Here is a 17,205-nt window from a genome sequence, read left to right on the forward strand (position 1 = left end):
TCATAATCCAGTTTTAATGAAACCTATGGTTCGACCAAAACAAGTATCCAAATCTCGGTAGAACAGAAATTGGTGATGGGGACGGGTTTTTTTCAAGTGAATCAGGAGTTAACATTATGACTACAAAACAAATAAGACTAGGGTAGAGAAAAATATGAGCAGCTAGGGTTCAAAAGCTTGTTGGTGGATAAGATCATTCAACTGGATGCTTACTTAACCATATACTCTTATTAGGGGAACACAAAGAGAAGGAAGAGATCCATATCAAACATATAAGGAAATAATCGGATCAACCAAGTAGAATTTGCACTGTTCAAGAGTAGTGAAAACACAAAGAAAAGGAAAAGAAGAGAGTTTTATAGTGTCTAAAATTCTCTCTTTCATGTTATTAGGCAGGTCTGACAGCCGAAGCACTCACTGTAGTTTCCATAAGAACGGGTCGCCGTCTCAGCCTCGAACAATTCACGACAGTAGATCACCTGAAATTTCAAAACAAATCATGAGAGAATGGTTAAGTCTAAGTCTTATGGATCCTATGAAATCCTAAATCAAGGATTACAAAAATGAGGTGGGATAGTACACGTATGGCTCATAATGCATCAAGTATTACCATATTCACAGAACTAAAATGGATCAAGAAACAGATGCGGACAAATCAAACATTACACATTGAGATTTGGGATAAACGCTAGTCAAATGCATTTCATTTCATACGAACATCTTTTGTATAGGTTTATTGGATAAAGCCAGATACCAAATCATGAATCACGATTGATGAAAATTACAAAACATACCAAACAATTCTAAGAAATTTGAACGAAATGCAAAAAAATCTTCATGTGATTCAATCAACAGATGCAGAGAAAACCATACAAAATGTAAAACGAAAATTGAAAACATCGAAAAATCTGAAATTGGATAGATTGATCGAAAGATGGAAGGCATTACCGCCTGTGTTGTTGGACAAACTTGGAGTTCTTGGCGTCTTCCTCTGCAAACGAATCAATACATTTTCATGAATTAGGGTTTCAACAACCAAGGATCCAACAATCACTCACAATCCAAAATACATCAATATATCACGATCCGATTAATCAATTGAAGATGAGCTCTTTCATTTCCGATAAAGATCGGTCAGATCTGAAGAGACATACCAGTGAATCCAGCCGTGAGCTTGGTGATGAGGACGCCGGTGACTGCGAATCCAGTGAGAAACGGCCAACAACGTTTCCATTCTCTCTTGAAGAACACTGGCCACGGATCAAACAACCTCATCTCTCTTTCTCTCTTAGGTCTTCTCTCAAAGTTTGGTTTCTGGTGAGTCGGGGGGACTGCTTCGCGTAGACAGAGGTGAAAGTGACGACAGATGATGACTGATAGGTTGATTTGATAATGGATCCGTGAATTCGTTTTGTATAATGGGCCCAAAAATATCCATCTCTGGCCCAAAACTATTATTTTTTTGCATCCTTTGTAAACGTTGCGTTTGAAACGCGACACTACTGCGACTGCGTTCCCAGCACTCCAAAATCGTCTATCGCGTTCTCAAATCGCCGATGATAAGGTCTCATCGTCATCGCCGTCCTTCTCGCGGCGGAAGATTTCTCTGCCGTATATGGCCGATTTATCGTCGGAGATTCGTCACATTCTTCCTCCTCACAGTGATTATTGGGCCGGTCGAATCCGGCTGAAAGTGACGGGTCTCTCAAAATTCTCTCAAGAGCCATGGCCGGAAGAGGTGATTCTAAGTTAATGATATGACTGAAAAAATTGCAACTTTATTTATTTGGGGTTCTGATTTTTGATATATCTGATAATAGCATGACGTCTATGTTCTGGAATTTGTTTGTTTATGTTGACTCAATGAAGTTTTGATAATTGTGAATCCTCTCTGCTTTAATACTGAATGTGTGTTGTTGACTCATTAAGTGCCATGTCGTGAATGTTAAATGGGATGATTATAGAAAGTATGGCTCAAAAGAGATCATATTATTGCTTATCGTGCTTTTTGGTCTGCTCCACATTTCCCGTTAATAAGTTCATGATAGTGAATGATGTTGCAAGTTGCAACTTTGTTGTCCTCTTACCCCGCATTCTCTCCCTTGGTGAAGCTGCATTAGCTAGAAAACACAGTTTCATTTGCATCATTGTCTCGACTAAGTCTTTCTTTTAGTGTATGATTTGGGTTTGCTTATTTTTTTTTTTTTGCTTACTCTTCTTCTTGCATGGTGAAAACTCATGAACTTTTTCAAATTCTTTTTCTTAGTGTGCGATCTGGGTTTCCGTGTTTATTTTTCTATTTTTTCTTCCATAGCTTAGCCAATGGTTTTCTCTATTTAACCCTCATCTTCTTCCCTTGATGAAGAAACACATTTACTCATTTTCACCATTAAATTGACTTAGTCTTTCTTTCTTCTAGTAGTCTTACTTCTTTGTTGTTTATCTTCAACAGCATAGCCAGCCTTTAATGGTTTCTTGATTTTTTTCGTTGGGAGTTTAGTAAGAGAAACATGGAGAGTTGTTTTTGGCTTTTGTTGGTGCTGATAACTTTGGCCATCATCATTCATATTGTTCAAGCTCAAGACCAAAAAGGTATCAGATTAATTTCTTATTTCTTCTATATAGATCCATGATCCATGCGTTCAAACATTTTGATTCTCAGAAGTAAACCGGTTTTAATGTTCACCAACAGGGTTCATCAGTTTGGATTGCGGACTACCCGACGATCAGATGTCTCCTTATAAAATGAAAGGTACTGAACTGTGGTTCTCTTCGGACAAAGAGTTCATACAGAGCGGAAAAACTGGCCGAGTCCGAGAAAATCCTAACGGTTACGCGGAGCCATACTTGACGATGAGATATTTCCCAGAGGGAAGACGGAACTGCTACAATCTGAGTGTGGACAAGGGGCGTAAATATTTGATCAAGGCTTACTTTCTATATGGAAATTATGATGGCCTGTACACTAACCCGGTGTTTGATCTTTATCTTGGACCGAATCTATGGGACACGATAGATTTAGAAACACTAGTGAATGGTACAGCGGAAGAGATCTTACACATCCCAACATCAAACTCGTTGCAGATATGTCTTGTTAAGACTGGGAATACTTCACCGGTTATAACAGCTTTGGAATTACGGCCAATGGGAAAAAAATCTTATATTACTAAGTCTGGTTCCCTTGATTTTTTCTTTCGGAGATATCATAGCGACTCAAGAGTTCCGCTACGGTAAGACCACTTTAATTGACTCTATCACTTCTGCTCTATTTTATTCTGTTCTTTTTTGTTTGTCTCTCTTTTTCTTTTATATATCTTTTCATGTCTTTTGCGCGCTTGTGTGGTTTTGCACTTTCAACACAAGGAACCTCGACGCTAAAAAATATAGAAGAAACAATGAAAATTTCCATACATTTAATATAGTTCATCTTATGTATTTACCTATTCTACTTCTTAACAATATTGTTATCACCCCCAGGCGGAGGACCGATGTCTATGACCGCAGATGGTATCCGTTCTTCATGAGGGAATGGACACAGATTTACACTGACCTAGAAGTGAGCAATTCCAATGATTATGTTCCACCGCAAGGTGCGCTGAAAAGTGCTGCCACGCCTACTAATACCAGAGACCCACTGACAATTAAATGGAGTTCAGCAAATCCTAGTGACCAATATTACTTGTACGCACACTTTGCTGAGATTCAAGACTTGCAGGCAAATGAAACCAGAGAATTCAACATCCTATTGAACGGACAACATTATTCTGGACCGGTTATTCCTAAGAAGCTTGATGTAACTACTATCGATAATGTGAATCCGAAAACATGCCAAGGAGGGGAATGCAGTTTCCAGCTAATAAGAACAAAAAGATCAACTCTTCCACCTCTACTTAATGCTTTTGAAGTCTACAAAGTTATTCGATTTCCGCAGTCCGAAACGGATGAAAATGACGGTATGTGACTTTCTTTTCCAGGTTATGCATTTAAGGTCTGTTCTTTTTGATGTTATTAAAGAAATAAGTCATAAAGACAATGAGTACCAATAATATCAAAACCTTTTTATGTCAGTGGATGCTATAAAAGACATCGCATCAAGCTATGGATTGAGTAAAATCACCTGGCAGGGTGATCCATGCGTCCCTCAACAGCTTATGTGGGACGGATTAAACTGCAACAACACGGATATGTCGTCTACGCCACCAAGAATAACGTCTTTGTAAGTAGTAAGTTTAGTAGTACATGCGCACTCTTCAAGATTTGTTAGTAAAGTCACTAACACTTTGAATGTACATGTCACTAGAAACTTGTCTTCAAGTGGTTTAACTGGAACCATAGCAGCTGCCATTCAAAGTCTTACAAAACTAGAAAAACTGTAAGTATTAACATTGTTAATCAGTAGCCAGAAATTGCTATTATATGGATGGGAATACATTTGATTAACAGTCATGTCTTAAAATTCTCTCTTGCTAACATTAGGGACTTGTCGAATAATAACTTGACTGGAGTTGTGCCGGAGTTTTTAGGCAACATGGAATCTTTGTCGGTCATGTAAGCTTCACTCAACATTTATTTTATTGCTTTACAAGTCCCAACTCATATCATAATCGTTTTGCACAGAAACTTAAGCGGTAACAATCTTAATGGTTCAATTCCTCAAGCTCTTCATAAGAAAGGACTAGAGCTATCGTAAGAATTTTTCTACAGATCTTTTAAAATGTTTTCAAATATTATTTACGACCCTTTCGTGCGTCTTATACTTTGAACAACTCTTGTCTTATCCTAGTGTTGATGGGAACCCAATGCTTTGTCTCTCTGATTCATGTAAAGAAGCACCGAAGAAGAAAGTTCTTGTGCCAATTGTTGCATCAGCTGCTTTTGCAGCCATTGTCATTGTTGTACTAATTTGTTTTCTTGTATTCGGAAAGAAAAAGAAAACGATTCTACAAGGTATTTGCAAGAGACATCAAATAAGAATAGATATAAAATCTTCTGCAGCCATTGTCATTGTTGCTCCATCTCACTGAAACAAGTGATGAAAATATAAAACAATATGATAGCATTCTTATTCTGATGTATTACAGGTCTAGACCTGCCACCGAGGACGTCAACAGTGGAAGTTACTTTTGCTAATAAGAACAGGAGAAGGTATACATACTCAGAGGTCATCCAAATGACTAATAACTTCCAAAGAGTTTTAGGTAAAGGAGGGTTCGGCATGGTGTACCACGGTACTGTAAATGGTTCTGAACAAGTGGCGGTTAAAGTACTTTCTAAATCTTCAACTCAAGGCTATAAGGAGTTCAAAACAGAGGTATTTATAGTTCTGTAATCTTACCAACTAAACTATTATCTGTTTTTAGCTATAACAAAGATCATGGATTTCATTATTTTCTTGACTTCGGTTTAATCTTATTTTAGGTTGATCTTCTTCTGAGAGTGCACCATACAAATTTGGTGAGCCTGGTTGGGTATTGCTATGAAGGAGATCAATTGGCTCTCATTTATGAGTTTCTGCCCAATGGAGACTTAAAACACCACTTGTCAGGTGATATATTTTTTTTGTTATCTCACGTGTAGCATTAACTCAAGAAACTCGGAGATTTCGAATGGATCTAATGATCTTATTATATACAGGAAAAGGAGGCAGATCTATCATCAACTGGAGTACTCGACTACTAATAGCTTTGGATGCATCATTAGGTCTGTACTTTAGTTAAAATTCGTAGGGTAAGATATCAATTTAATTGGTTATATAATGAATCAATTAATTAATATTGATGATGACTCTCTATTGCATAGGATTGGAGTACTTACATGTTGGATGCAAACCGCCAATGGTTCACAGAGATATCAAAACTGCCAACTTATTGCTGGACGAGAATTTTAAAGCCAAACTAGCTGATTTTGGGCTCTCAAGATCTTTCCAAGGTGGAGGCGAAGCTCAGAATTCGACGGTGATTGCTGGTACTCCTGGATACGTTGATCCCGAGTAAGTCTTTTCATAAACACTTGTCCTGAAACTTTCTCTATTATTTCAGAGGATGGTTAAAGAGTATATATATACCATGTTGCTTTCTTGCAGATATAACCATTCAGGTAGATTGGCTGAGAAGAGTGATGTCTACAGTTTCGGGATCGTGTTATTGGAGATGATCACAAACCAACCCGTGATCAATCAAACCACTGAAAATTCTCACATAACACAATGGGTTGGCTTTATGGTTAACCGAGGTGATATAATTGATATCATGGATCCAAACCTTGGCAATGATTACGACGTTAATTCAGTTTGGAGAGCTCTTGAGCTGGCAATGTCATGCGCGAATCCTGTTTCCTCAAAACGACCATCCATGTCTAAGGTTATTCAAGAGCTAAAAGAGTGTATTGTGTGTGAAAACTCCGGGATACATAACAATCGAGGCTTGGAACCTCAAGAAATGAACGTTAGCTTTGATACTACAGTGGTTCCCATCGCAAGATAGTTCTGAGTGTCGTCAAGTACTAAACCACTTGCATACATATTAAGCAAAAATTTGTAAACTAGCTAGTCATATATATAAAAGTAGAGTTCTGATCTCTCCTTATTGGTGGATTGATATTAAATGGGTTTCTAAATTTATTGCACCACATCTTCGTCTTAACTGTTTCCCTTAAATGGGTCAACAATTCTCTTTATTACACCCCTTAAATATACGAAATTTATTCCCATAGAAACGACATTTACAAAATGTTTATTTTCCCTTAAATTTATTCCCATATCTATTGTTTCCCTTAAATTAATGACACACGCTTTGCTCCACGATCTCCTTAAATGCTATGCAATCGTAACTCATCAATTCCCATATAAACGAAATTAACACCAAATCATATATTCAAAAAACGATATGCTCCGTGATCCTCTTTATTACACCACGCGATCTCCTTAAAAGTTAAGAAACCGTAAGCCATTAATTTCCATATAAACAAAATCAACACTATAAATTATAAATTAAATCCTAGATTCCTAAAATCCAAAATCGGCTCATTCTATATATGATTCAACTTTCCATACTAATAGCCTCCATTACCAATTATGAGTATTACTCTGTTGAAAGACCTTTAACCAAGACATGTTCCTCAAATCGTATGTGGCCGTCTTCTACGTAAATGACATACAAAAGCTTTCCATCAAAATGGTAAGATTATCAGCCTAGATTTTCTTCTACTTGATAAACAGGTATTCAACTTCCATATATTTATATACATCCTTGATCCTTCTACCTTGATTCAAGTTTCAATACCCTAATACCGAGTTTACCGCTTCAGGGATGACCTTCACGAGGGGAGCATCTACAATATTTCTGAATTTCAAGTGGATAATAGCTATCCACAATACAAACGAACTCATCCTTACGTTATTAAGTTCTTGGATGGAATCATCCTTACATCCATAGAAGGAAACACAGCCGTGATTCCACATGAGATGTTTAGGTTTCGCCAACAAAACGAATTGTGGACTCTTGCTGGAACTAATCAACATTTATCTGGTAGTTATCTCTCAATATTTATGTTCTTGCATGGCTTTAAAACTCATGGTAAGAGTGTAATTTTATATTTTGTTAGATTTCTCTTATATTCATATGATTTTATAAGAAATATATTTAATTGATACTTCAAAATTAATTTTGGAATTTGGTTATTAAATGTTTTAGGTAAATTTTGAATATTAAATTAAATTTTATTTTTACCATTAACAATATTTTTTAAAGAAGTGGTATATTTTGATATTGTATGATTTGAATAAATAAAGTGTATTATTGAAATTTAGGATTTTTTTGGATATATATGTATTTTTGGGGAGAATTTCAAAAATACATCTTTTTCAATACTACTTTTCAGAAATGTCATTTTAAAAAACTTTATTAAAAAATCTTCTCAGAAAATTCTCATAGTTTTATAATTATTACATAAACTAACAATTAACATAACTAATACAGCATATACACCGGATATTACCTAGTTACGTTAAAGTGTGTAGTTCTGCTTTTATCGATCATTAGTCTAAAATATATTTTCCGCTCTTTTGGTTTCTTTGCTTTGACCATTTCTTCTCTACAATTTGTGTTTGTTTGCGTTTCGTAAAAATATAACGCAACGCGACGTTTGTGTTAACCAAAAAAAAAAAAATAATGACCGTTGCGTTTCAAACGCAAACGCAACGCGACACAACTACGACTGCGTTACCAGCACTCCAAAAACGAGAATCGCGTTCTCAATTCATTGCTACGCCGATGAAGAGGCCTCATCGTCATCGCCGTCCTTCTCGCGGCGGAAGGTTTCTCTGCTGTATATGGCCGATTTATCGCCGGAGATTCGCCACATTCGTCCTCCTCACAGTGATTATTGGGCCGGTCGACGCCGGCTGAAAGAGATGGGTCTCTCAAAATTCTCTCAAGAGTCATGGCCGGAAGAGGTGATTCTTCTAAGTTTATGATACGACTCAAAAATTGCAACTTTATTTATATATATTTATATGGGTTCTGTTTTTAGATTTATCTGATAATGGCGTCTTTGTTCTGAAATTGATTTGTTCATGTTGACTCACTTCACTATAGATATTGTAATCAGCTTTGATAATTGTGAATCCTCTGCTCTGTAATTCGAAGCTGTTCTTGTCGATGAAGACGCCAAAATTGGCCTTCAATACAAGTCAATGACCACTGAAAAGTCAAATCTCTTGCTCTCTCTCTCTTTGTGACTGTAAAACCTGTGATTGACACATTCTCTTGAAGACACACAAGTTTGCCTATTTTCTGACCAAGAAAAACTGTAATTAGATGTATTCTTGAGGCCAATTCCCTAACCAAGTTCGTAATCCTGATGTTGCAATAGAAAACACATTTACTCATTCGTTTCATTGACTTCTTTTTTTTTTTTTGAAAATTTCAAAACTCAGGACATCTTGCCATGTTGCCAGAGGCTAAGGCTTGGCTTGTTTCTTGTGTTTAATCTATTTATACGCTGTTTCACTCAAACTCGGGCATTAGTAATGTTTTGATATCTAAAAGGTATGGATATGGATATGAATAGTCCTTCTTGGCCTTTGCTGCTTTTATTAGGAGCTTTTGCCATTATTCGTAGTGTTGGAGCTCAGGATCAACTAGGTATCCACATCTTACTGGTTTATATGTATATATGCATCTACTTCTCCTTAATGTTTCGACTCTCAGTCATGTCTGTACCTGATATTGCTTTTGATTTTTTCTTCACTCTCTTACCAGGGTTTATCAGTTTGGATTGTGGGTTACCTGTGAGTGAACCGTCTTCTTATATTGAGTCAGTAACCGGACTACGGTTTTCGTCTGATGCTGAATTCATCCAGACTGGTAAAACTAGTAAAATCCAGGCCAGTATGGAGAATGACTACCTGAAGCCGTACACGAGGCTGAGATATTTTCCAGATGGGAAAAGGAACTGCTATAGTCTGAGTGTTGACAAGGGTAGGAAATATTTGATCAGGGCTGGTTTCATTTATGGGAATTACGATGGCCTTAACTCCGACCCTATATTTGATCTGCATCTAGGACCTAATTTGTGGGCAACTATAGATTTGCAAAAGTTTGTGAATGGTACAATAGAGGAGATCCTTCACACTCCGACATCAAACTCATTGCAGGTTTGTCTTGTTAAGAATGGGACAACTACACCCTTGATCTCAGCCTTGGAATTACGGCCATTGGGAAATAATTCTTCTTATAAGACAGAGTCGGGTTCTCTAAATCTTCTTGTTCGGATGTATCTCAACAAGACAGATGGCTTTCTACGGTAAGTGTTTTTTTTATTTAACTGTGGTGAAGTCTATATTCCTATGTATACTTTGTTTTTAACATTCCTTTTCTTGTCCAAGGCTAATACAACCTTTGTTCAACTTAGGTATCCGGACGATATTTATGATCGCAGATGGCATAATTATTTTTTAACGGGGTGGGCCCAAATTTTCACCTCTCTTGAAGTGAGCAATGACAACAGTAATTATAATCCACCAAAAAAGGCTTTTGTAACGGCTGCCACACCTTCCAATGCTAGCGCGCCATTGACAATCAGCTGGACACCTGATAGTCCTGCTGACCAATATTACTTGTACAGCCACTTCGCTGAGATACAAGATTTGCAGAGTAACGGTACCAGGGAATTTGACATATTATGGGATGGAGTTGTTGTTACCGAAGCTTTCATCCCTGCAAAGTTAGTGACAGATACTATTTATAATACTTCTCCAGAGACGTGCAAAGAAGGAAAATGCAGTTACCAGCTAATAAAAACGTCAAGATCTACTCTGCCTCCTCTACTTAACGCTCTTGAGATCTACACAGTTATCCAATTTACACAATCGGAAACAAATGAAAATGACGGTATGTTACTAATCTTCATTGTTTAGCAGATAAGGTCTGTTTTAAAAACTATAGAAAATCAATTTCACCTGTCAATCCTCACATCATTGAACTTTACACCAGTGGTTGCTGTTAAAAATATCAAAGCTGCCTATGGATTGACTAGAATCAAGTGGCAAGGAGATCCGTGCGTTCCTCAAAAGTATGTGTGGGACGGGTTGAACTGTAGCAACACAGATATCTCTATACCTCCAAGAATAACTTCCTTGTAAGTCGTATGATGACACACACACACACATATACACTTTTCTCTTCAAGATACGTTACTAATACTGACAATGCTTTGAATCACTAGAAACTTGTCTTCAAGTGGATTAACTGGAACCATAGCGGCCGCTATTCAAAACCTTACAAAGCTCGAAAAACTGTAAGTATATCCGTTGTATATAGTGTGGTTTTGTCAATGGAGGAAGTAAACCTATTGACCTTTACTTTATTTTAGGAATTATTTTTTAGCGACTTGTCAAATAACACACTGACTGGAGTGGTGCCCGAATTTTTAGCCCAGATGAAATCGTTGGTGATCATGTAAGTTGCTCAGCAGATTTTCTTTTACTTTACATTCCATATTTGGCCATGTGTCTGTATGCATGAAGATTGCTCTCCTTTATTAGAAATTTAAGCGGCAACGATCTCAATGGTTCCCTTCCTCAAGCTCTTCAAAGAAATGGACTAGAGTTACTGTAAGAAATAAGAAACTTCCAACATACTCGTTAATATTACGCAGTTATCCACAGCCCTTTTGGTAATTGATGTTGTTAACAACACTCTTCTTCTTGTAGAGTTGAAGGAAACCAAAGGCTTTGTCTCTCTGGGTCCTGCACAAAAAACTCCAAGAAGAAGTTTCCTGTGGTAATTGTTGCATCAGTTGGTTCTGTGACCATAATCGTTGCTGTGTTGGTCCTTCTTTTTGTTCTCAACAAGAAAAGCCATCGACTATGGAAGGTTTGATGAACTACAACAGTTAAGGAACTACAAAAATTTGATGAACAGTTTTTCTTGCATTCCTTACTTGTTTTCTTTCTCTATAGCTCTACAATCTCCACTGAGTACGCCAACGGTTGATAATACATCTGAACCATCAATCGGGACGAAAAAGAGAAGGTTTACTTATTCAGAGGTTATGAAAATGACGAATAATTTTCAAAGAGTTGTAGGGGAAGGAGGATTTGGTGTCGTCTGTCATGGTACTCTGAATGGTTCCATACAGGTAGCTGTTAAAGTCCTCTCTCAATCATCAAGTCAAGGCTATAAGCATTTTAAAGCAGAGGTATGCAGAATCTTCTAAATAAATTATGATCATCTTAAGCATCACAACCTTACGTTATCTCTTATTTTTATTTCCCATGAATGATTAGGTCGATCTTCTTCTAAGAGTCCACCATACAAATTTGGTGAGCCTCGTTGGATATTGCAATGAAGGAGATCACTTGGCTCTTATCTATGAGTTTATGCCCAATGGAGACTTAAGAGAACATCTATCCGGTTAACTTATATTTCTTCATGATTTGAGTATCTACCTAGACTATGTTTATAATTTTTAAGGTTCAGAAGGATCTAAAGGATCCTATATACAGGAAAGCAAGTGGGTCATTTATCAACTGGGGCAATCGGCTACGAATAGCTCTAGAGGCTGCACTAGGTTCGTACTAAGCTTACCTCATAACGTATAGCTTAGAATGACTTTCCTTATGGTGGATTAAGAAATAATAACTTCTTTGAATAGGATTGGAATATTTACATTCTGGATGCATACCACCAATTGTACATAGAGATATAAAAACTACAAACATATTGTTGGACGACCAGTTAAAGGCTAAGCTTGCCGATTTCGGACTTTCAAGGTCTTTCCCTGTTGGAGGTGAAACACATATTTCAACTGTGGTTGCTGGTACTCCTGGATACCTTGATCCTGAGTAAGTATCGTTAGTTACCATTACAATGTGCTGAAAATGAGTTGTCATTTTGCTCTTTATATTTTGGTTTAGAGAGTATAACCATGTACTTTGCCGTGTAGATATTACCAGACAACTCGACTGGGTGAGAAGAGCGATGTGTACAGCTTTGGAATTGTGTTGTTGGAGATGATCACAAACCAACCCGTGATTGACCAATCTCGTGAAAAATCTCACATATCACAGTGGGTTGGGTTTGAGCTTAACCGAGGAGATATTACTAAGATCATGGATCCAAACTTGCATAGGGATTATGATTCTCGTTCAGTATGGAGAGTTCTTGAACTGGCAATGTCGTGTGCGAATCCTTCTTCTGTGAACCGACCAAACATGTCCCAAGTTGCTAATGAACTGAAAGAATGTCTGGTGTCTGAAAATGCAAGAGGAAATATGAATATGGACCTTCAGAGATCCCCTGAAGTGAGCATGAGCTATGACACTGAGATGTTTCCCAGGGCAAGATAGTTTGTGGTGCAAGTAACACAGCCATGCCAGATTAGTTGGGTGGCTAGTGAGCTTGAGCTCTGGCGATGTTGCCTACGGAAAGATGGATTAGTTGCGTTTTCATACATTTCTAAATTTCCTCTCATGTCAAGTGATTGTTTATTTTGAATCATACGCTACTATTTCTTTATAAGAACGAGTTATTAAATGTCCAAAAAGCAGTTCAACAAAATCACGCTTTCATAATTTCTTATTCCTCTCATTGTCCCGCCAAACTGTAATTTTTGTAGTTTTCTGCCAAAAAAGTAACTCCTAGCTCATATATTTTGCCAATGACCTTAACTACTACTTTTCCTCTTAATTCTTTATTCATTCCATTGTGAAAATAGAAAACACATTGACTCATTCGTTTTCACTGACTTTGTTTTGGCCCAATCAGACGTCTTCTCACGTTGCCAGAGTTTGTCATCGAAAAGTCTTTCTTTCCACTTCCATTCTTGTTCATATATATATATGCACCAAGTCCCTCACACAACTTGGGGCGTTGTGCTTGAAAAAGTAAGTCATTATGGAGAATTTTTGTTGGTTTTTGCTGGTGTTGCTAGGATCTTTCGCCAATTCTCATCTTGTTCAAGCTCAAGATCAACTAGGTACGTATATACATACAAGTATACAACTAGTGTCTTATCCATCTTTCACCATTACTAAACTCTTACATGTCTCTCTCTCTCCAGGATTCATAAGTTTGGATTGCGGGCTACCTGATACCGAACTGTCTCCCTATACCGAGGGATTAACCGGATTAAGGTTCTCATCGGATGCAAAGTTCATCAAGACTGGAAAAATTGGTAAAATCAATACAACTCTTGAGTTTCTTGAGCCACACAAGACGATGAGATATTTTCCGGAAGGGAAGCGGAACTGCTATAATCTGAACGTTGAGAAAGACAGAAGATATTTGATCAGGGCCACATTCATTTACGGAAACTACGACGGCCTTAAAACTAACCCGCAATTTGAACTGCATCTAGGTCCTAATCTGTGGACACCAATAGATTTGGTAAAATCTTCGAGTGGCACATTCGTAGAGCTCCTCCACGTTTCAACATCAAACTCGTTGCAGATATGTCTTGTTAAGAATGGGACGACCACACCGCTAATATCGGCCTTGGAACTACGGCCGCTGCACAACGATGCTTATGTCACAAAGTCCGGTTCCTTGAAGCTCTTCACTCGTAATTATTTCCACGGGAAAACTGGATCTATACGGTTAGTTAGTCAACGTTAACATAATTAAATTACCTCTTTCTGTTTTTTTGTTTGCTCTGTTTTGTTCTCTGTTCTCAACTAAGAGAAAAGATTATAACATTTCATATCTATGATATAGTGCAAACCATTAAATTTTTCTGTGTAGGTACCCAGCTGATATATATGATCGTCGATGGGGTGCATTTACGATCTCGTATTGGATACAGCTTTCGACTAGCCTCCTTGTCGACAATAGAAACGACTATTTTCCACCGAAAGATACACTGGAAGAGGCTGCCACGCCTAGAAATTCAAGTGCGCCATTGAGGTTTGTTTGGCGTTCGGATAATCCTAAAGAGCAGTTTTACGTGTACAGTCACTTCGCTGAGTTGCAAGATTTAGGTAGCAATGAGACCAGGGAATTTGACTTGTTCTGGGATGGGAATAATTTTGGGGACAATATCATTCCTCCAAAGCTTAAGTTACTTACTTGGCCTACAATAAACCCAATAACTTGCACTGGAGGGAAATGCATTTTCGAGTTGGTAAAAACTGTAAATTCAACACTTCCTCCTATACTTAACGCTGTGGAAGTTTTCACAGTTGTCGAGTTTCCACAAGCGGTAACAAATGAAAGTGACGGTACGTTAACTATAAGCTTTAATTAGTGTTATCCATGTAAGCTCCATTATCTTTCCTAATACAGTGGAAAAAAACATCTCATACGCTAATTTTGATGACATAATGATTCAACTTTGTATTAGTGCTTGCTATAACAAATATCGAAGCAACATACGGATTGAGTAGAATTAGCTGGCAAGGAGATCCATGCGTCCCTCAAGAGTATGCATGGGACGGTTTGAACTGTAGCAGCATTAATATGTCTACACCACCAAGAATCACTTCCTTGTAAGTCGTAACATCACACACACACACACACACTTGTCAAAACAGTTAGTAATCATGTTTTGGACGTATCATCCAGAAACTTGTCTTCAAGCGGGTTAAATGGAACGATAGCAGCTGGCCTTCAAAATCTAACGCAGTTAGTAAAACTGTAAGTATTTTTGCATTGCTGATTTAAGGTATAAAAGTGTCACATCTATGGAAAACAAGTTAGATGACCTTTTCCTTTCTTTTGGTACAAACTTTAGGGACTTGTCGTATAATAATTTGACTGGAGGGGTTCCGGAGTTTCTAGGCAACATGAAATCGTTGCGGTTCATGTAACTTTCCTAACCTATATTTCTAATGCTAATCAAATTCCACCATGGACCATGTTCATGTATATATATATCAAGATTGATCCTTTTTATGCAGAAACCTAAGAGGAAACGATCTTAATGGTTCAATTCCTCAATCTCTTCGAAGGAAAGGACTAGAATTATTGTACGTATAACTTCCCACAATTTCTTCTAACATGCTCTTAATACAATCCACAAAACTTTTGTGCATTTAGTGTCCTGAAATAACCCATGTCTTCTTACAGGATTAAAGGAAATCCTAAGCTTTTCCCCTCTGTTTCGCCTACAAAACCACCTAATAATATCAAGGAATTTCCAACGAAGATTGTTGTGTCAGTTGCTTCTGTAGCCATCATCATTGTTGTGTTGATCATTTTTCTTGTACTCAGAAATAAAAAACCATTGACTACGGAAGGTAAATTTTAGGAGACCTCTCATCAAATTAAAGGACTATATATAGAAAAATCTTATGATGATACTTTTTCTTTACCTACAGCTCTACAAAAACCAAGTAGCCCAACAAAGAGAAGGTTTGCTTACTCAGAGGTTGTGGAAATGACGAACAACTTGGAAACAGTATTAGGAAAAGGTGGATTCGGTATTGTCTGCCACGGTATTCTGAATGGTTCTGAACATGTAGCTGTTAAAGTGCTCTCTCAATCATCAACTCAAGGCTATAAGCAATTCAAGGCAGAGGTATAGTATGCATAATGCATATCTTTTTAATATTTTTTTATCATCAGAAGCTAGCATATGTATTTTGTGGGGTTTTTCCCCATGGATGGTTAGGTTGATCTTCTTTTGAGAGTTCACCATACGAATTTGGTAAGCCTTGTCGGATAGCGATGATGGAGATCACTTGGCTCTCATCTACGAGTATCTGCCCAATGGAGATTTAAGACAACATCTATCAGGTAAACTTAAAAAAGTGGCGCTTTCTATTGGTTTAAGACTACTCTGTTTATTACCATTAAGGTTGATGATATAAAGATCTAATATGTACCAGGAAAAGACACCAAGCCCATTATCAGCTGGCGCAATCAGCTAAGAATAGCTTTGGAGGCTGCACTAGGTTAGTATTAATTAGCTAAACAAATAGAACTAATATGACTTCCCTTTCTAGTGGATTAAAATAGGATAAATACTTTTGGATAGGATTGGAATATTTACATTCTGGATGCACACCTCCGATGGTACATAGAGATGTCAAAACTACAAACATATTGTTGGACGAGCAGTTCAAGGCCAAGCTTGCTGATTTTGGGATGTCGAGATCTTTTCCAGTTGGAGGTGAATCTCATGTTTCGACAATGGTTGTTGGTACTCTTGGATACCTTGATCCTGAGTAAATATTCTTAGTCACCATTACTAATGTTTTGATTAGTCAATGGTTGAAGGGTATAATAACTTAATCATGTTCTTGACTTGGCAGATATTACCAAACAAGTCGGTTGAGTGAGAAGAGCGACGTGTACAGCTTCGGGATAGTGTTATTGGAAATGATCACAAACCAATCAGTGATTGACCAAACCCGCGAAAAGCCTCACATAACAGAATGGGTGAGGTTTGAGCTTAACCGAGGAGATATTACTAGGATCATGGATCCAAACCTACACGGAGATTACAACTCACGTTCTGTATGGAGAGCTATTGAGCTAGCAATGTCATGTGCAAATCAGTCTTCAGCAAGACGACCAGACATGTCTCAAGTTGTAACCGAGCTAAAAGAGTGTCTTGTGTCTGAAAACTCGGGGCAAAATGTGAAGATGGAATCTCAGAGTTCTATCAAAGTGAGCATGAGCTTTGACACAGAGATGTTTCCTAGTCCAAGATAATTTCTGCTGCAAGTAACAAACCATGCTAATTGTACTTTGGGCACTTGAC

The 17,205-nt window shown here is 37.6% G+C and overlaps 3 protein-coding genes, 1 long non-coding RNA gene and 1 pseudogene across 10 annotated transcripts; 4 read left to right on the forward strand and 1 right to left on the reverse strand.

The window, feature by feature from the left end:
* Positions 1-944: 944 nt before the first annotated feature.
* On the reverse strand, positions 945-1,373 carry LOC104726548 (ATP synthase small subunit 6-A, mitochondrial). Its single transcript, XR_002034066.2, has 2 exons — positions 1,155-1,373; positions 945-991 (listed from the first exon to the last, which is right to left on the reverse strand). It is a non-coding gene; the product is annotated as an ATP synthase small subunit 6-A, mitochondrial (long non-coding RNA).
* A 112-nt stretch (positions 1,374-1,485) lies between these two features.
* Positions 1,486-6,576, forward strand: LOC104726556 (receptor-like protein kinase At5g59670). Of its 5 annotated transcripts, none has more exons than XM_010445434.3 (14): positions 1,486-1,738; positions 2,453-2,592; positions 2,693-3,230; positions 3,478-3,953; positions 4,069-4,216; positions 4,301-4,372; positions 4,477-4,548; positions 4,618-4,686; positions 4,784-4,947; positions 5,082-5,311; positions 5,419-5,545; positions 5,635-5,700; positions 5,800-5,989; positions 6,083-6,576. In XM_010445434.3, the coding sequence occupies exons 2-14, from the start codon at positions 2,511-2,513 to the stop codon at positions 6,480-6,482; spliced, it is 2,634 nt and encodes an 877-aa protein (XP_010443736.1). In that variant the 5' UTR covers positions 1,486-1,738; positions 2,453-2,510; the 3' UTR covers positions 6,483-6,576. The 5 variants fall into 5 exon arrangements, 3 of the variants coding, with proteins under 3 accessions (XP_010443736.1, XP_010443737.1, XP_087330643.1); XR_015572079.1 differs by having other exon boundaries at positions 1,489-1,738; positions 5,635-5,727; XM_010445435.3 differs by having other exon boundaries at positions 1,489-1,738; positions 2,501-2,592.
* Positions 6,577-8,037: 1,461 nt separating this feature from the next.
* Positions 8,038-13,061, forward strand: LOC104726555 (putative LRR receptor-like serine/threonine-protein kinase PAM74; annotated as a pseudogene). Its single transcript, XR_015572081.1, has 14 exons — positions 8,038-8,452; positions 8,936-9,143; positions 9,261-9,804; positions 9,913-10,391; positions 10,494-10,638; positions 10,726-10,797; positions 10,887-10,958; positions 11,045-11,113; positions 11,213-11,375; positions 11,462-11,700; positions 11,789-11,915; positions 12,013-12,072; positions 12,157-12,346; positions 12,448-13,061. The product of XR_015572081.1 is annotated as a putative LRR receptor-like serine/threonine-protein kinase PAM74 (transcript).
* A 336-nt stretch (positions 13,062-13,397) lies between these two features.
* On the forward strand, positions 13,398-14,990 carry LOC147935535 (putative LRR receptor-like serine/threonine-protein kinase PAM74). Its single transcript, XM_087474540.1, has 4 exons — positions 13,398-13,479; positions 13,564-14,098; positions 14,244-14,719; positions 14,842-14,990. The coding sequence occupies exons 1-4, from the start codon at positions 13,398-13,400 to the stop codon at positions 14,988-14,990; spliced, it is 1,242 nt and encodes a 413-aa protein (XP_087330666.1).
* LOC104728997 (putative LRR receptor-like serine/threonine-protein kinase PAM74) lies at positions 13,398-17,156 on the forward strand. Of its 2 annotated transcripts, XM_087474544.1 has the most exons (13): positions 13,398-13,479; positions 13,564-14,098; positions 14,244-14,719; positions 14,842-14,986; positions 15,063-15,134; positions 15,232-15,303; positions 15,398-15,466; positions 15,567-15,736; positions 15,818-16,017; positions 16,111-16,235; positions 16,328-16,393; positions 16,477-16,666; positions 16,754-17,156. In XM_087474544.1, exons 12-13 carry the CDS (start codon positions 16,512-16,514, stop codon positions 17,154-17,156), a joined length of 558 nt encoding a protein of 185 aa, XP_087330670.1. In that variant the 5' UTR covers positions 13,398-13,479; positions 13,564-14,098; positions 14,244-14,719; positions 14,842-14,986; positions 15,063-15,134; positions 15,232-15,303; positions 15,398-15,466; positions 15,567-15,736; positions 15,818-16,017; positions 16,111-16,235; positions 16,328-16,393; positions 16,477-16,511. The 2 variants fall into 2 exon arrangements, with proteins under 2 accessions (XP_087330670.1, XP_087330671.1); XM_087474545.1 differs by having other exon boundaries at positions 15,567-16,022; positions 16,165-16,235.
* The last annotated feature ends 49 nt before the right edge of the window (positions 17,157-17,205 follow it).

The sequence above is a fragment of the Camelina sativa genome, chromosome 11, assembly GCF_030686135.1.
Source record: "Camelina sativa cultivar CO46 ecotype springtype chromosome 11, ASM3068613v1".
Taxonomy (NCBI): Eukaryota; Viridiplantae; Streptophyta; class Magnoliopsida; order Brassicales; family Brassicaceae; genus Camelina; species Camelina sativa.

Coding starts and splice junctions, on each gene's coding strand:
- LOC104726556 (XM_010445434.3), top strand. CDS start 2,511: ATGGAGAGTTGTTTTTGGCTTTTGTTGGTGCTGATAACTTTGGCCATC. Junction 4,948..5,081: donor AAAGAAAACGATTCTACAAG/GTATTTGCAAGA, acceptor GATGTATTACAG/GTCTAGACCTGCCACCGAGG. Junction 5,990..6,082: donor CCTGGATACGTTGATCCCGA/GTAAGTCTTTTC, acceptor GCTTTCTTGCAG/ATATAACCATTCAGGTAGAT.
- LOC147935535 (XM_087474540.1), top strand. CDS start 13,398: ATGGAGAATTTTTGTTGGTTTTTGCTGGTGTTGCTAGGATCTTTCGCC. Junction 13,480..13,563: donor TCAAGCTCAAGATCAACTAG/GTACGTATATAC, acceptor CTCTCTCTCCAG/GATTCATAAGTTTGGATTGC. Junction 14,099..14,243: donor GGGAAAACTGGATCTATACG/GTTAGTTAGTCA, acceptor TTTTCTGTGTAG/GTACCCAGCTGATATATATG.
- LOC104728997 (XM_087474545.1), top strand. CDS start 15,877: ATGACGAACAACTTGGAAACAGTATTAGGAAAAGGTGGATTCGGTATT. Junction 16,236..16,327: donor TTTAAGACAACATCTATCAG/GTAAACTTAAAA, acceptor AATATGTACCAG/GAAAAGACACCAAGCCCATT. Junction 16,394..16,476: donor AGCTTTGGAGGCTGCACTAG/GTTAGTATTAAT, acceptor ACTTTTGGATAG/GATTGGAATATTTACATTCT.